This window comes from Trichomycterus rosablanca, chromosome 7, assembly GCF_030014385.1.
Source record: "Trichomycterus rosablanca isolate fTriRos1 chromosome 7, fTriRos1.hap1, whole genome shotgun sequence".
NCBI lineage: Eukaryota > Metazoa > Chordata > Actinopteri > Siluriformes > Trichomycteridae > Trichomycterus > Trichomycterus rosablanca.
This window is the reverse complement of record NC_085994.1, coordinates 17,917,765-17,937,310: the sequence shown is the minus strand read 5'-3', so window position 1 is coordinate 17,937,310 and position 19,546 is coordinate 17,917,765. Positions and strand designations below refer to the sequence as shown.

Here is a 19,546-nt window from a genome sequence, read left to right as displayed (position 1 = left end):
GCCAATTATGCCCGCTAGATGGCACCCAGCCGAGTCAGCGGAGGCAACACCAAGTTTCGAACTGAGAGTATTCCGCTGCACCACTTGGGCGCATCCCCTAGGCATTACCAATCATGTCTGTGTAGATGCCCGGCTGGTCGAAAGCACCACTGAGGTTCAAATCTGGCTAGTGTAATGTAGACCTCTGCGCCATTTGAGCCACCTGTCTAGAAAAGTTAAGTTTGCTAACAAAAGGTAAAAACTTGATGGAAGGAACTGCAGCATGTATAAGTATTAAAAATTATATCCCATTGTGAAATATGCCGTATACACTGCTGTTGAATAGTAGATTGTCCTCCTTAAACCAATGAAGTCATGCAATCTGGTATAGAATTAAAATATATTCGGGAAAAAAAAAAAACAATATAGAGGTCCCTTATATATAATCTTTACACTCACAAATGAAGTGATGTGTGGGCTTGCCTTCACAGCTAGATGTAATTAGCTAACTGCTTTATGTTCTCCCATACATATGCACACATAAACACCCACATGTACAATTATAGTAATTCACTTTTAAACCAGATACAGACGCCAATCTTGCATTAACACACACTCACAGACACACACACAGTCTCTGGATTCTGATGACAGCTGATTACTATGCACTGTTTATTTGTAATGTCAGATTTCCCCCTGAGATCTGAGCTCTTATTTTACTCTCAGTAAAGTAGAACAGAGAGAGAGAAACATGTCGGATCATTCAACTAGAAGTAAGCCTTTATTAAACTACATTTACTGTACACACAAACACACACAAGTACACGGTGCTGAGTGGCGTACACTTTGCTAGGTCTTACTTTCGGGGGAGGCCTTATATTTAGCAATTCAGCAAAACCTCTACTAGGTCTTATTTTCAGGGGATGTCTTATTTTCGGGGAAACACGGTATGTTTAATTGTTATTAATGAATGAAACAGTAAGATCACAGGCAGAGTGGCAGAAATGAGGATTAATTGGCTAGGCAGCTAGGTTTGCTCATTTTGAATGGATAAGGAGATTAGTTGTTTGGTTTTTTTATTAAATGCATTTTCTCCCCATTTTCCGCCCGATTTAGCGCACTCAATTTTGTCTTCCATTGCTGATTACATCCGAGGAGAGCACACGCCTCTTCCCACACGTGTACAGCCCTCCTCTTCTCGCCCCTGCATTCTGCACAGGCGTCTCTTCCGCCAATCAGGGTCCTTACACAGCGTATGAAGTCCCACTCACCCACACATGGTCCGGCCCCCATCCTGCAGATACGGTGGCCAATCAGTATCTGCTGCAGGCACTGCCAATTATGCTGCTAGGTGGCGCCCAGCCGACCGGTGGCAACACCAAGTTTCGAACTGAGGAGTTCAGAAACTCGGTGCTGGTGTGCAAGCGGAATATCCCACTGCGCCACCGGGGCGCCTGGAGATTAGTTGTTTTAAAAAGACTTCAAACTTTCTCCTGGCAGTAGTGATCGCACTGTGAACTACAGTAGCGATGTTAGTTATTTATTAAGGAAGTCAGACATGTTTGTTTTGTGAGCAGTATTGTACATAATATATTATATAATATACAGTACAATATAATACATACATATATAATATAAACAAACCAGCATAACTCACTCACTCACTTTCTTAACCACTTATCCAATTAGGGTCGCGGGGGGGTGCTGGAGCTTAGCCCAGCTTTTCAATGGGCGCAAGGCACACAGTAACACCCTGGACAGGGCACCAGTCCATTGCAGGGCAGACACACATACACTCATACACACACCCATTCACCTACAAGGCAATTCAGTGTCTCCAATGAACCTGACTGCATGTTTTTTGGACTGTGGGAGGAAACCGGTGCTCCCAGAGGAAACCCATGCAGACACAGGGAGAACATGCAAACTCCGCACAGAAAGGACCCGGACCACCCCCCTTCCTTGCTGTGAGGCGACAGCGCTACCCACCGAGCCACTGTGCCGCCCAACCAGCATAACTATGTCGTTTTAATGTGCTGTTTTGTTTTTAAACTTGCTTTGTTGACATTGCCTCAAAATTTGCAAAAAGGTCCTGGGTTTGGTTCCCAGATGGAGAGGTCTGAGTCATTTTTGTGTGGAGTTTGCATGTTCTCCCTGTGTCTGCGTGGGCTTCCTCCCGCAGTCCAAAGACATGCAGTCAGGTTAAATAGAGCTACAAAAAGTGTGTGTGTGTTTGTGTGTGTGTGTGCATGTGTATGTGTGTGTGTGTGTGTTTGTTCCTACTGCTACCCTGAATGGATAAAACGGTGGTAAAACAGAAACTAAATGAATAAATGTGTTCAGATATTTTAAAATAATTTATTATAATGAAAATATTAATGTAACGTATTGTGTTTTAAATAAATTGAATTATAAATGCTTATAACAGCGTCATTTATTTTCCTTCTGGTATCCAAACCTCTTACTCATTGTTCTCTCATACATGCCAGAATTCACAAAGGACAGTATCTGTACAAGCATATTAATACACATTGATTGACTCTTTTAATAACAGTAATAGCAGTTTTTGCGTGCACGCACACACACACACACACACACACACACACATCTTTGAAGAGTGATAGCTCAGCTCCTGAACAATATTACACCCAAATCCATCTTTCGTCTACAGGAAGTGAGAGGGCCAGCAGCCGAGACACAAAGAGAGAGATAAGTGTACCAAAGCGGAGGAAAGGGGGGTGAATATAAGATTTAAATAGACGAGGTAAGAAAAAATGAGAAGAAAAATAAAGAATATCTGGCAAGGGTTAATTGAGGTGGTTTAAAGTGTTTCAACCCCATAAACAGATAAATTAATCCTGCAGGCCATAAAAACCAATGAAGCTTTACAGCCTTCTGATTAAATTTATACCTGGTCGCCTATGCATTTTTTAGAATCTGAAATACATGCATTAACACTTATCAGATAGATCCCTGGTGAAACTGATCACTTTATTTTGACATTTTGTGTTATATCGCTTACCAGTGATGCAAGTAGAATCCCCTTTATAAAAATCACTGTCATGAATTAAAAAAAAAAAATCAAGTTACCTACAAAGACAGAAGGGGTGCTAAAGCATTAGGGATCCTGATAACCCATTTTAAACGAATACAATTTCAAATCATTTGTATAAATTTGCCCACATAGCATAGTGAAGTACCCACATAAGGAGCCCAGTGAAAATGCTAGTGGTCTTATTTCTATGGCTTCCATATGCTGTGTGCTGCAGTGTAATTGCCCTTGGGCACTGGCAGTAATTACACCCTGAGTTTTACCACTGATTTATTCTGGTCAAGCTTGTGGCGAGTCCAGTTTACCCTGAATCACTGGGCACAATGCAGTTACACACTTCAGGACAGCATGCCAATCTGTCATGGCCGATGTAACTGCTGGTGATTCAAACCCTGGATCCAGGGCTGTACCACTTGAGCACCTTGATGGTCTACACCTAGTCATTTTGTGCATCATGTACAAGGATTATATCCTGATTAAATTATGAAATTAAACTCAGTAAAGAGTTTTGTTTGTGGTAAATGTTTGTTATTTGGATACCATTTAGTCAAACTGCATTTACAGCCCCAAATCAGAAAAAGTTGGGACATTATGGAAAACCAATTAAAAAATAATGCAGTGTTACTTACGTTCACATTTATTTTATTGCAGACAACATAATTTTATGTTTTGGTCAATGTTGTGGCGAGTCTAGTTTACCCCTGAATGACTAGGCACAATGCAGTAACACACATCAGGACAAAGTGCCAATCTGTTGTGGCCAATAGAACTGCTGTGGATTCAAACCCTGGATTCCAGGGCTAGAGCTAGAGCAATTTACCACTGTACCACTTGAGCACCTTGATGGTCTACACCTGGTCGTTTTGTGCATTATGTACAAGGATTATACCCTGATTAAATTATAATATTAAACTGAAGGTAGACTAAATAAACCCATGTAGACCAAATTCAAATGGTGGCTTGGGACACATTTTAGCCAAATGATATGCTTTTAAGTATATGCATCTTTCCAAGATGTTTTCAACAACCAAACCCCTGTCCAGACATTATGTTTTAAGAAATCTGGTCTATGACCACAGGTACTGTAACTTCAAGCAGAATACATCTGCCACAAACAACAGTATATATCAGTGTATGTGGTTAAAAATAAATCATGTTACAATGCAGACACAAGGCACACGAGGATGAAGTCATAGCTGCATTTGCCTGTGGTTAATCTCTTGCTGGATGTAATCCTTATACTACAAATTCAAGAAATGTTTAGTGTAACAGGGCAAAATCATTCCTAACCGATTTCCAGATGTTTTAGACATACACAAACTACACACATTATATATATATGTCTCCTACACATCAAGCACGCTAATCTTAACCACACGCCAAGCCAAAATGCAAATCAGCTCATAACATCTGACATCCAGCTCATTGTGTTGTACAATTTTATTACTGCTGTACGCAAAGGGTGCCAAATCATGAGTGGTGACTTTGCATTGTGTTTTTAATTTCCTTAAAAGCGCCAGGCTCAGAATTTATAGCTTATGAGTAATGTGACAGTAAAGGGTTTGGTTTGCCAAATGTGACAAATGTTTTATTATTTGGATGTTATGCAGTCAAAATGCATCTCAGCACAAATGCATTTAACAACCCCAAATCAAAAAAGTTGGGACAGTACAGAAAATCAGTTAAAAAATAATGCAGTGTTTCTTACATTTAGTTTAGCTTTTATTACATTGCAGACAGTATGAACTCAAGATATGTAATGTTTGTCTGCTACACTTCATTTCATTTGTTAATAAACATTCATTCCTGCTTTTCAGGCCTGCAACACATTCCAAAAAAGTTGAGATGGAAAAGCATTTATCACTTTGTAATGTTGACATTCCTTCTCACAACACTTACAAGACATTTTGGCACCAAGGATACCAAGCGATTTAGTGTTTCAGGTGTTACTTTGTCCCATTTTGTCACACTTAAGGTTTTTGCGATTTCCATACTGTTCCAACTTTCTCTGATTTGGGATTGTATGTGGCAATCCCTGTCGAGATATAATTCTAAGACTTAATGAATGCCATTATTAAATGCTAACAAGGAAACATAAGAAAAATATGTGTACAAAAGTGAGAGAAAAAGAGTGAGCAGACATGTTAAATTCTCACAGACACTGACAAGGCGAGGATCACACCCAGATCCCGTTCTGACCTTTATCCTTAACAAACACATTCTGCCTGAAATAATAACAACCAAACAACTGCAGTTTCCATGTCATTATTAACCAAACTGAGTATTCTTTCTAGACCAAGCTAGAACTATATCTAAAAGTTTTGTTTTAATGTTATGTAGTAATAAGCCGTAGCCTAGTGGTTAGGGTACTGGACTAGTAATCAAAAGGTTGCTGGTTCAAGCCTCACCACTGCCATGCAAGGCCTTGAGCAAGGCCCTTAACCGTCAATTGCTCAGATTGTATACTGTAACTGTACTGTAAGTCGCTTTGGATAAAGGCGTCTGCTAAATGCTGAAAATGTCAATGTAAATTTTTAAAAAGTAATGGTAAAAAAGGCTTTTTTAAATTGAAAATAGACCTTGTGTGCCTTTTTATGAGACTTTTTTTTTTTTTTTTTTGCAATTTCCCCCCCCAATTTTTCTCCCTAATCTAGTCGTATCCAATCACCCTAAATTCATTACGCTTCCCCTATACTGATACTACCCTCCACTGCTGACTGAGGAGCGCCGCAACTGACACATGCCCCCTCCGACACGTGTGCAGTACCGACAGCATCTTTTCGCCTGCACATGGTGAGTTCATATATGGATCAGCTTTGTGTACAGGGAGCCACACCCTGATCAACGCAATATTCCTCGACACTGTGCAGGCACCATCAATCAGTCAGTAGAGGCCGTAATTGCATCAGTTATGAGGAGTCCCTGGTCCGGCTTCCCACCCTGTATGAACAACAGCCAATCGTTGTTCATGTAGGCGCCCAGCCCATCCGGATGGCAGAGCTGAGATTCGAAACGTCACGTTCGAAATCTCAGCTCTGGTGTGCTAGCGTGTTTTACTGCTGCACCACCTGAGCGCATTTATGAGTCTTTTACAAAGTCAATTTTCTCAAGATCTGTTCATGTAAACCAAATAAAAAAAAATTTGAGCAGCTTCAAAGTAAAACTTTAATTATGTACAAAGCTTGAAGGCATTGAAAGCATTTCTAAATACCTTGTTGTTCATCATGCACAGTGGGGAAAAAGCTATATTGATACCAATACATGCAAAGATTAAACAAAGCGCACAACTTTAAAGGACATAAAGGAACCTAATGGTAATAGTAAAACACATGCTGAAATATTTAACTTTCTGATTTTTCCATCAATGTGTCCACCTCAAAAACACTATACACAAAAAATTCTAAAATTGAAGTAATAAGAAAACCAATGCTCTCCATAAAACAGGGACAAGTCTGAAATTTGCAAAGGATGTTTACAGAGTTTCTTTAACAATGTTCTGTGGATAGCTGAGACAAAAGCAGAAATGTTCAACACTGCACACCAACACCAAAACCTCATCCCAACTGTGAACAATTCAATTAAGATGCTGTGGCATGACACGAAGAGGGCTTTTTAAGTAAAAATGTCCCAGAGTGCTCCAAAATTCTGTAATGTTGTGCTGGTCTAATAAGGAGCTACAGAAAATTGATGTTTCAAAAATCAGAAAATCATTTTTTTCACTGTTCAGTTGCCTTAAAAACACCATGAACTGAATTAGCCAGTAAGATTCCAACATTTCCCAAAATATCACAGAATAAATATAAACCACTATATATACGTATATATATATATATATATATATATATATATATATATATATATATATATATATATATATATTCCATTATTCAAACACTAGTTCAAAAAATTTAAATACATCAGACCTTCCCATTATAATTTCATGATGGAGTACATATATAGCCAGGATGAGATCATAACCATTAGATCCCCTGTTAATTGAGTTATGGTGAGTCCAATGTCATCTTCTCACAGCTTCTGTTCCTAGCACTTATGCACCATTACTGTCTATTGTTGCCTGCTAACACTAGAAGCCACCATTAGAGCCTAATTCAATTCACAACGATCTGAAAAAGCTGGAAATCCGATGTCAATCAAGAGTCAGATTTCTCTAGATTCTTTTCTTCTGGTCATTTCTTTGTTCCTTCCCATTTAAATGCTACCAAGGAGTCATTGGGGTAAAGTTTAAATCAAAGTCCATTAAAGTACAGCTACAAGTTATTGCACAACAGCAAAGTGATAGCCAAACCTGACCTGATTTGACTCTTTACAACCTCACTAGCCTTGTCATTTTTCTTCATCTGTCATCTATTTCAAGACATATCACCAGCCCCCCCTTTCCCGCTCAGTGACTTACCAGTGACTGTGATGAGCATGTGGGCGACCAGTGGGCGGTTGTTGTCCAGTTCGCCGCTAAGTCGGATTTCTCCACTTGTGTGGTTGAGTAGCAGCAGGTGGAGCTCGTTGCCATGATCAATGGTGTAGTGAAGGCGATCTGTGACGTCAGGATCATGAGCCGGAACACGACCAATAACTCCATTTGGAAAGGTGTTGGAACGATTTGACACAAAGTTATTGAATATGATCTGAAAGTTTTTTAATTCTGGGCTGTTGTCGTTTTGGTCGACGAGGCAGACTCGCACCGTGGCTCGGCTCACCAGAGGTGCTGAGGTGGCTTGGACCACAATGATGTACTCGTTTTTGGTCTCATAATCCAGATCAATCAGAGATGTTAGCTCTCCTGAAAAGATGTCCATTTGAAAGATCTCTGGAATGTTACCTTCTACAATCTGGTACATGATCTGGGCATTTGGACCTTCGTCTGGATCCGTTGCAGTGATCTGTGCTACGACAGACCCGACTGCACTATTCTCTTTAACCCGAACTGCAAAGTCATCGGCGGGAAACACAGGAGCATTATCGTTAACGTCCATGACACTGACCTGGATGCGTACAGGTGTGCGCTGTGGTGGAACTCCACGATCCACTGCATATGCAGTCAGTTCATAGAATGGAACACTTTCACGGTCCAATCGGCGTACAGTGCGGACTATTCCAGAAGTGGGTTCGATGGTAAAGTCACCATCGCCGTCTTCACCATTTTGGAAAGTATATTGGACACGGCTGTTAGCATGAGCATCCCGATCAGTTGCAGAGATCTGTAGGACGCTTGTGAAAGGTGGGGCATCTTCACTGACCCCACCCTGGTAGTGTTGGCTGAGGAATTGTGGTGCATTGTCATTGACATCGTTCACGTTGACTTCAACATAGGTTGTGTCTGATTTCTGTGGAATCCCGTTGTCGCGGGCTGTGATGGCAAGGGTGTACGTCATTTGGTCCTCGTAATCCAGCTCAGCCTGGAGGGTAATAGCGCCGGTTGCAGGATCGATTCGAAACTGTGGAATGTTGTCCTCCAGGAAGTATGTGATGCGAGCATTCTCACCTACATCGTCATCAGTGGCACTTATCACCACGACGGTGCTACCAGGAGGTTTGTCCTCATTTACGCTCACAGAATAGTGAGCGCTCTGGAACACTGGTCGGTGTGTATTGGCATCTGTGATGTTCACGTGTACCTGACAGGTATCGTGCAGAGTTCTATCAGAAGCAGTTATTGTTAGGACGTAGCGCCGCTCCTGTTTGTAGTCAAGTGGCAGTGCCAGGGAAAGAAGTCCAGCCCCTCCAGCTGTGCTAATAGCAAAACGGTTGCGTGTGTTTCCACCTGTGATCTGATAGGTTACGGCACTGTTGATATCCCGGTCAACCGCTGTTACAGTAACGACGCTCGTGCCGACTGCAGCGTCCTCATTCAGTCTGACATAGTACTCCTTCTGCAGGAACTCTGGACGATTATCATTGACATCCATCACTGTTATTGTAACACTAGCTGTCGCAGACAGAGGTGGCACACCATAATCCCTGGCCTCGACACCAAAAAAATAGTGTTCCACTGTTTCCCTGTCCAGTCCTGAACTTACTGTGACCCATCCAGTTGCAGCATTAATGACAAAAGGTGTGTCTGAGCCAGTTCCTGTTAGCCTGTACTCAAGACGGGCGTTATCACCATTATCAGTGTCGATGGCTTGTATGTGCAAGACAGAGTGGCCAACAGGGGCACTTTCCAGCACTGTGGCTTGAAATGGGGTGGATACAAAAATCGGTGGATTGTCGTTAACGTCAGTGACTTGGACACTCACTATTCCAGTGTTATTTGACAAAGGTGGACGACCGTTATCCTGAGCACGGAGTCGTAACGTATACTCTCGTTCTGTCTCAAAGTCCAGTGGTGCCACAACTTGTATTTCCCCCGTCACGCTATCAATAGCAAACTGTCCCCTGCTGTTCCCACTAATGATGTTGTAGTGGACAGCTGCATTTACGTCTTTATCCTCATCAGAAGCGCTGACTCGCAGGATTTCAGAATGTGGCCGCACGTCTTCTCGGACCGCCACCACATAACGTTTCTGGCTGAACTGTGGAACGTTGTCGTTTTCATCTAGAACCGTTATGTATACATTAACTGTAGCAGACCGTGGACCTGGCTCGCGACCTTGATCAGTCGCCTCTACTTGCAGCGTATAGCGTTCATTTACCTCTCTGTCAACTATACCTCGTGTAGAGATAAGTCCTGATCGGGGATCAATTTCAAACGCGGAACGAGCATTGGCAGCAATTTCCCCGATGAACCGGTATCGAATGTTAGCATTAGCTTGGGAGTCAAGATCGGTAGCACGCAGCTGCAGTATTGGATACCCTTCCTCGACGTTCTCTCGGATTGTTTCCCGATATTCAGTTTGCTCAAAAATTGGAGAGTGATCATTCCGGTCGGAAACTGTAATTGACACCATTGTTGTTCCGGACAGACGTGGTGAGCCGTGATCTGTTGCTGTAACTCTGAAGTAATGGAGATCCATGTGTTCTCTATCTAGCACGTGTGTGGTGGTGATAAGTCCAGTTATAGGATCGATAAGGAAATAGTCCATAGATCTGCTGTTCATCAAAGGGGACATGCTATAGCTACGTCTGCCAGCCTCACCAGGATCTGGATCTTCTGCCAGCATTAATATAACTGAGGTGCCAGGAGGTTGATTCTCTGCTACCTGTACCTGATAGTTGTACTGGGGGAAATGAGGGTGTCTGTTAGCTGCTCGGCGAGAACGTACAGCATAAGGGACATCTATCTGATCTTTAAAGTACCCATCATTGTATTCATTTTCTTGTCCTGGTTCTACCTCTCTTAGTAAATGTGTGGCTCCTTCATTCACCTCTGCCATTGTGTTATCTTCAATCACCCACTCTTCTATTTCCACATGGCTACTACCCTTCCCCCTGCTTTCCTCCTCCTCCCTCACCTCTGCCACCACCTCTCCCTCTGAGACCCCCACCTGCTCCTGGCTCTGACTGACAGACTCAGCCTGCGATGCCAATTCTTTACTGGGTTTTAATTGTATTTGAGCTCCATTACTGCCACAAGCTGAATTTTGCTCGTCCATGGGGACAGAATCAGGGTGCTCACTTGCACATGGCACTGTTGACACATCACTGTCCTTAGTTAAATTAGTTGGTGTTTGATTTATAGTTTCTTCATTGTTGACTGTATTTTCATAGTAATTCCAGTTGTTGTTGTTGTTATTTGAATTAGACAGAATCAAAGTCCAGGAGAAGTTTAATTGATTATCAGTTCCAGGTGCAGGAGGTGTGGACATTCCCTGTGGGTAAACGTTCAAAGAGGTGTCTTTCCAATTGTTAGCCTGTAAGTCATGAGATGGCAGGGTGAAGTTCAGTTCAACCAAACAGTGAGGCATAATATGACTAACAGCATCCGTACGGTTAGGGTATGAGTCAGTGATGTTTCTGAACCCTGAGGAAAAGAGTTTGAAAGTTGGTGAATCATTAGTGTCTTTCTCATCCAAGCTGGAAGGGGTTTCAGTAAACTCTCTGTCAGTGAGTAAAGTGTTTGCACCAACACTACATGAGCAGTTCAGCGGATCATATTTTTCCTGCTTCTGTTGGATCTTTGCAATCAAATCGGTTGAACGTGTGGTGTTTTTGCATAATAAAGTACATGCTGTAGAGTTGTGATGTTTGGTCCTGTAATCAGTGCGCATCAAATAGGATCTATACCTGTGGCAGACTAGATATGAGCATCTTCTATGGGCTATACTGACCTGGTGCGACTCCTGACAGCTGTTTGTGCAGGACCTACCGATATTCCCAACAGCTCCATGAAAAGATCCACAGCCCTCTGTGTTTGGATCGATAACACTGAGGACTGAGGAGCTGTCCGTTTCTCTTTTGTCCTGTTTATTGGTGTCCAAAACCCTTTCATTCTCATTAGAATAGAAACAGCGTTTTGATAGCGATCGTGTCCACGTCTTAGTAAAGGTAAATTCCGTTTCTGAGAGCCACCGGCTGCGTTTGGACCCGGTTCGTGTTTCATTCTGTCCTCTGTACCGGCATCGTACAGGTACCTGACTGTATTCAGCACAGATCTGGAGTGGAAAGCTAGTCCTTTGCACTGATCTCTTTTTACCAGCCAAGTGAAAGGATGAAACAACGCCCTTGTGCACACAGTGTAGCCGCTGGTGAAATACAGTCCGCTGTTCTGGTGCTGATGCAAGTAGTGATGTAGAAGATGATGCATTATTACCCAGACCCGCTGGGGTTCCTGCTGTCCAGGATCTCGAGATGAAAAGTCCAGATCCGAGCCACGCTGATGCCCATCCAGGTCGGATCTGAGACAGAACCTCGGATCCCGGTGAGTCTCCGGGGGCCGGGTGATATCGGCGCGGCTCGGCTGTCCTCCCCGGGACGACAGCGAACAAAGAGCAGAGCAGGACGTGCAGCAGGACGTGCAGCTGGAATGACGACGGCGAGCTGAAGCCCAGCAGCAGTGCAGCCATTAGTGTGGCCAGATCCTTTCTCTTCCCCTTCCTCCCTCTCTCCCTTCTCTGTGTCTATGTCTCCCGCTCCTTCTCCGTCTCCCTCTCTGGCTCCTCCGGCACCGCCCGACTCCTCTCGCCGTGCTCCCCGGTCTGCTCGCTCGTCGCCGCCGGGAAGCTCGCATCTACTCGCGGTGATCGGTGCAGCTCGCGCTAGCAGCGGTGCGGGCGCAGCATTTGCCCTCCTCACGCGCATCCAACATGGCTCACACACACAGAAGCCGGTGCTACTATCAGTCCTCCAGTCCTCCCTCTCTCACCCTCTTTACTCGCTCATACTCATCTCTCTCTCTCTCTCACTCACTCACTCACTCCACTCACTCCACTCACTCACTCACTCACTCACATACAGTAACTGGAGACAATACTCGAACCCAGGACCCTTGTGCTGTGCAGCACACACGTTACAGAACAGAATAACATTCACCTTTAATTACTTCATCATGATCAGGATTGCAGTGGGTCCAGAAATACAGTCTATCCACAACACACCCATCTATTTACTTGTTTACTCACACCTAGGGGTAATAAATAGCAGCCAATGAACATTCTGCATATTTTGGAGAGTGAGAGAAAACCCACACAGACATGGGGAGAACATACCAAGTATATTACAGAGAGAGACCAGAGGTGAGGTTCAAACAAAGCCTACCAAAACCCTGATGCTGTGTGACATCCACACTTGCTGCTGTGCCACCATTTAAATCTAAAGCATAACTGGACAAATACCAAGGTCCCAAAAGCAACCTAACATTTATTCATATATTTATCTTGAAGAACTGAATAACATTCACATAATGACTTCTTTATCATGATCAGGATTGCAGTGGGTCCAGAAATACACTCTAAACAGGGATGACCCATAGCAGGCCACAACACACCTATCCATTTACTCGCTCACTCACATCTAGGGGTAATAAAAAGCTGCCAATGTACCTTTTGCATATTTTTGAAGAGCCCACACAGACATGGGGAGAACATACCAAGCATATTACAGAGAGAGACCGAAGGTGAGGCTCAAACAAAGCCCACTAAATCCCTGCTGCTGTGCCATTGTGCCACCATTTACATTTAAAGCATAACTGGAAAAAAACCAAGGTCCAAAAAGCAACAGAAAATAGCATTTATTTGTATATATATTTATCTCCAGGAACTGCTTTGTCATGATCAGGGCTGCTGTGGATTCAGATTGCATTAATATTGACATAAAATATCAATTGCATTTGGCTGCATTTGCATTCTGTATGATGTACATTAGGGTCTGGAGATGATGTCTTTGTGCCTGTTTCTAGGACACAATCAGCCGTTCACATGTGACGTCATCCCTTGGACACATTACACATTGGGGATAATTAATTTTTTTCATTAAGACTCTCACACATACTGTGCTGCTAGTGCACTCCACTTCTTTTAGCCTATAATAATATCAACTAGCATATAGACACACATTAAATAAAATTCCAATCATCATTTAGCAGATGATTTTATTTACAACAATGGCTGAGTAATTCCAAGCATGTGAGAGTTAAAGGCCCAAAAGTATTGGTCAAGCTTAAACCCGCAACGTTCTGATTACTAGCCTTAGTAGTATTACATTTGTATACAAATGGCCTTATTTTATAAAGTGTCCCACAATTAATACCACCACCACCACAACTACTACTATTGCCACTACTACTACTAATAATAATTACTATTATGATTATTATAACACAATTAATCAAAGAAGATCAAACTTGGTACCCTGGAGCTGTAGAGCAACAGCACTACCTACACTACTGTGTTACCCCTAAAAATAAACACAAATAATAATCCCATACAGCATACATTCCTTATTCCAATTTTTTAAATACTATATCAAAATACTTTACATCAATATAGAAAGCACAATCCTGACCAGGCAAAGTAAAAACAGAGGAGCATTTAATGAATAAATGAACACCAAATATTCATTCATTGTCTGTTAAATCACACATTTACACACACACAATTTTTTTAGTGTCTTAAAAAGGCCAGATGCTACTGTTTATTCAGAAGTTGTTCATTGTTTTTTGTTTGTTTGTTTTTTTATTTACCTTACGTTATATGAAAATGATTTTGAGTAATAAATTACAATCCTGCTAAGAAAGTCAATAAAAAAGAAATCTCCCTGCTATAAAAACAATCTGTGCTCGGCACAGTCTGGCTGCACTGATACAGCTGGAACAGATCCATGCACTGCTCAATTATACAGCACACACACACCTACACACACATACACACACGGCCCAGATAAGCTGACCCCGAGCCCACGGTTCTCATGCTGTCTCGTCTGAGCTGAGCTGAACTGACTGAGCATGGTGTCTTAGTGTATCTACAGTCATGTCTAAGTAAAAATTCCCATTAAGCAACAAAGCATTGTGGCTAGCTATCGTTTGACTGTGTGTGTGTGTGTGTGTGTAGACTACTCTCTTGTTGCCTTGAGAGAATTATATCATACAGTCACGGCAGAGCAAATCATATTAAGTGAGAAGAAGAGAAAATCCTATAAATGTGCTTGTCTGTTCTATGGACTGACAAAGCTGATCTACTTGGCTCCACCAAAAAGTCCAGCCTTAATCCACCTACCATTCAACATGTAGAGTGTAATCACTTACATTTACATTTCTCCATACAATTCCTCATGTTTATGTACAAAGGTCCAGGATGTCTACACCGGGCTGAATTAAGTAGCCAGATAACATTAGGCAGCCAACCTTTTTCCATTTGTCACTACATGGGTTTAGGTCTTAATTTTTAACACTTACAGTTAATATTAGCTATCCCTGGTAGTATAAAAATGAATAAAACATTGACTATTGATGTGTACAGTTTAGTAATTTATTTATTTATTTATTAAACACTCTTTTACTCATAAACAGCTGGATGCTATGGAGAATCTCCTAAGCTTATATTATGTTACTGTGTATCTGTACTGTCTGCAGTGAGCCAGTTAGAAAGGAAATTGTTATTAATTGGACTTTAAATTTGCAGCAATAACATCATTGTATAAATAAATTCACCATGCAATCTCTGATATCACCATGATACAAGAAAATAAAACCAGCAAGAAACTCACTGTTTAGACTGTTAGATACAGATAGCAAAGACCCAAATAATGACTGGTGTTTTTGTTTAAATTCATCTTAGCCAAATGCTATTGTATATGAAGGTTGAAGTACTATACTCATACGAAGTGGTGTGTACAAAATCAAGCAGTAACAAAAATTTCCCCTTAGGAAGGTCCATTATGTCTCCAATGTCTCTAAAAGCTATGGGCTAAGCTTTTCCACTGAAATCTCAAACATGCAGATAAACATGACAAAACAAACAGTGACAAAATAATAATAGTTTTAAATTCAAGCAACTGTTGCCAAAAAAAAGAGTGCACTATGGCTGTTCTGTAAGGCTACAGTGCTACCCACCATGTCACTGTGCTGCCCAGCGAGTGTGGACAACCTGCAGTTAAATAGCACCCTGTCCAAGGTGCATTTCCAGGTGGAGTTGGCCCCAATGTGACCCTGATCAGGATGATGAAGATGAAAATAAATAATACATGAATACATTATATCTTTCTGTTTTGGGGTACCACAGATATTGGCAGTGGTGGAAAAGGGCCCAAGTGCATAGTGTTTAACAAGACTTTCAGTTCACTTTGCACAGCAGCTGATTTCTGATCTGGTGATTTCTCTGTTCAAAGACACTGCTTTATGCTAAGTTCACACTACACGGCTTATGAGTTGTTCAGATCGCTGTACAGTTCACACTACATAACTTGATCTTATGTAATCTGGAGTCTTTTAAGTCATTGTGGTTTTTGCACTACACGACTGATCGGCGATAGGGGGTCACACACTACACGATTTATCACTATGAGGAATCTGTCTGTCTGGTCTCCCAAACAACGTTTTATCATGAAAACACACGAGAATTAAAACAGGGTATAATTATACCATGTCCAAAAATGCACATTAGCAAAAATTGAGCAAAAAAAGTTGTTTGTGTACTTAAAAGCAGTATAAAAGAAAAAAAAATCTGGTTGAAGGAGTGGATTGAGCTATGCGGCCAGCAGGGATTGTCTGTTTTGCAGAGACATACTGTATGTTATATCTACTATATTATGCCCCTGCTCCACACATTTATAACTCCTCCCCCGGGTTTTCCTTCACCCCGTTTCTTGCGTTCTCATTGGATGTAGTCTCATTGACGCCACACTGACTGCCAGTCATAACCTGATCACAACACCTTTCACACTACATGATTTTGAGTTGGCAACAGGTCTAGATATTTAGCATGCTAGATATTTTTCTCGAGTCTATGATCGATCAGCGAGCCGCTCGGATCAAGTCATTGAACAGTTCACATATAGCGATCTAGAGCCTATTTTCGAGTCCCAAGATTTGCCTCAGAGCTGGCACATCTAGCGGTGACCTGTTGGCGAGTGAAAATCAGTGCAAAAATCGTGTAGTGTGAACAATGCATTAAACTTACTTGGGCAGTTACAAAGGCACCAATTATTACAGCATCACAAACAATGCAAGATAATTTATGAAGGTGTGCTGCCATGCAATGTACTGACAGGGTGTTTTCAGAGATCCCTGAACCACCTGAGACCCTGACCAGTATAGTACCAGATAGTGAAATGAGTAAATAAATAATACATTAGTAATGCTAATTTCAACCATCAGATGTAATTTTCAATGCCCTTTATACACCATAATTGAATAGAGTGTACTAGATATCTCAAGCTTCCATCACATGTTGATTACATTGGTTAAAATGCTATTCCAATAGTGATGGCAAATAGCTGGTAAAAGGTGGCTGGAAGCAAAGGGCTGAGAAAGGAGGGGTGAGGGTAAGCCAGCCTAATGGGCTGTGTGGTAACCCCGGAACAGCCAACCAACGTATCAGACGCACACGTCATCTACAAGGCCACTGCTACTCCAGAGCTCAGGTTACCATGGGAACGTGAAAGAAGCAGCCGTTCCCTATGATGTTCATTTGTGTTTGTGCGTGTGTGTGTGTGTGTGTGTGTGTGCAGGTGGAGGGGGGTGGTGTGGCAAACGGAGTGGGAGGCTCACAGGTCTTTTTTGTGTTGCACCTCCCGCCTCTGTTGCACATAATAATGATGTGTTTTTGGCTCCCTGTGGTGAAGTACAGCCAGCTCAGCCTTATAAGTGACACCACCCTTCAACGCCCTTCCCCTCATACTCCCCCACACCCTCGAGCCCTGCCCAGAAAAAGGGGCGGCAGGTGGCCGTGTACTGGAGCGTATCTGCTGTCACTGGTATTGGATAATACATATTTATACGTGCTCTGTGGAAAGTTGGACGCGATTGATAAATTATTGTGTCCACTGCCAATAGAGTGCCCTCTGTTACAAATCCTTTTCTGAAGAAGGCACTAACTAGGTCAATTTCTTGCTGTAAGCATTAACAGTCATCATAATATTTCTATATAATAAGATGAGTCTTGACAACACAGTGTCGTAGCTGGAAGAGTAAGTGCTGCACAACAACATGGGTCCTTGGGATCTGGGTTCAATCTCTGCCTCTGGTGAAATCTTCCCATGTCTTTGTGGGTTTCCTCCAAATTCTACATTTTCTCCAGAAGAGGAGGGACACTCAAGAACGGGGGGGGGGGGGGGGGGGGGGTCAAGTACAATGTCATTTAAGTCCCCTAAGGTCAGAGTCCTGGTACTAACACTTTCCCAGAGCACTCAGACAGTATCACTTCCTCCTCTTGTTTTACTCCACACAGACAGTGCTATGTCCCCAGGCCATCCCTCCATCACCCAGTAGGAAAAAACATACGGAAGCAGCCGGCCGCTGCGCCTTGCATCATTTAGGCACTGGTATCACTCAGGATGTAATTAAGCAGAGCTGCACATGCAGAAGAAAAATGATTTTCTAAGAATTACTTCCCCATGACTGAGCTAACTGAGCTGTGCTATCAACACAATAACTTTATTTTTTTTAACATAACAACTGTAGGGATGCCCATGTGACTATGACTATGGCCTTTATGAAAGAGGCAAGCAAGGGCGTTTATATTCCGTTGGGTGACATCCTACTTTCACTTAAGCACACATGCACTTACCGAATCATACTGTATAGGTACCGAAGGTTAAAAAAGAAGCAATGATCTATTAGACTTCAGTTTGAAGCATCTTTTGGAAGTAAACCGAGGTGGTTAAACATATGCCAGAACGTGCATTGGATACTCTTAATTGCCCCTTAGGTGTATGCAAATTGGTGAATGTGTGATATTTATTTTTCAGGATTTTAACATCATGTTTTACACTTTGGTTACATTAATGACAGGACAGGTAGTTACAAGTTATGCATGATTCATCAATTCAAGTTTACCGTCAAACACATCACGGACAATTTTGTACCTCCAGTTCACATAACTTACACATTATTGGACTGCAGGAATAAATCAGAGCAGGTTTCATTCCACATGTTTAATAATAGGTGAGGAAATCATGAAGTCTGTGATGAAGTCTTTATAAGCAGTCATTACTTTGTACCAGACTTGAGAACAGAATCGCCAATCTCAGTTCAAAAAGAACAGCGCTCAGTTCAAAACTCTGTGTTTCCACTGGTCAGCTGGCCGCCATCTAGCGGGCATATTGGCAGTGCCTGGAGCAGACACGGTTCTGCTAGGGCGGGATGACCGGACTATGTGGGTGGGGTCCTCAAATGCTGTGTAAGGACCCTGATTGGCCTGATTGGGTGAAAAAGGGTTCCGCTAAAGGCTGCGCGCGGGTTGGAGGAGGCGTGAGCAGCAATATACCCACCTTGACTGCAATCGGGGATCCCCCAGCAGTGGAAGACAAATTGACTATGCTAAATTGGGAGAAAATGGGAGAAAATTCATAAATAAAATAGAAAAAAAAAAGAAAAAAAAAAGTCTTTCACCATCTACTGTTCATAATATTGTGAAAAGATTTAGGGAATCTAGAGAGATCTGTTGATTGTGGGTGACCTTTAAGCCCACAGACAGCATTGCATGAAAAAATGTCATGCTACTGTGATAAATATAGCCACATTGGCTTGGTACAAACTTCAGATTGGCTGCATAGACTGAAAACACATGTGCTTGACTGGCCTGCCTGCCTGCAAGCAAGAATGGGCAGAAATTCCACTTCCAAATTCCAAACTACAACTAATAAATGTAATCAACAATACAATACATAACACTGAATGCAGAATTCACTAAATCAGAACACTAAATAAAAATGTTAATAAGTCTGTGTGTCTCTCTGTGTGTGTGTGTGTGTGCACGCCCTGATTATTCATTAGTAATTTTTGGGGATTATAAGATTACGAGGTCTGTGGGCTCGTTATCTGGTGCTTATTGCATTTTGACATGAAGCTCGCTCAGTGTGACTGCTGACTGACTGTTAGTGAGGAGCACACACACTCACACACATTTCTACTGTCACTCATTCACTCAAAACACCACAAATACACTATAAGGCCAAAAGTATGTG

At 42.2% G+C, this 19,546-nt stretch overlaps 1 protein-coding gene across 1 annotated transcript in view; it reads right to left on the bottom strand.

Annotated features, from left to right (window-relative positions):
• Positions 1-10,664, bottom strand: part of celsr3 (cadherin, EGF LAG seven-pass G-type receptor 3) — an 89,003-nt gene extending 78,339 nt beyond the window's left edge. Inside the window, exon 1 of the mRNA XM_062999080.1 lies at positions 7,446-10,664. Within this exon, the coding sequence (XP_062855150.1) occupies positions 7,446-10,581 (3,136 nt within the window). The 5' untranslated portion in view covers positions 10,582-10,664. The remainder of the gene's footprint in view (positions 1-7,445) is intronic.
• Between the last annotated feature and the right edge of the window lie 8,882 nt (positions 10,665-19,546).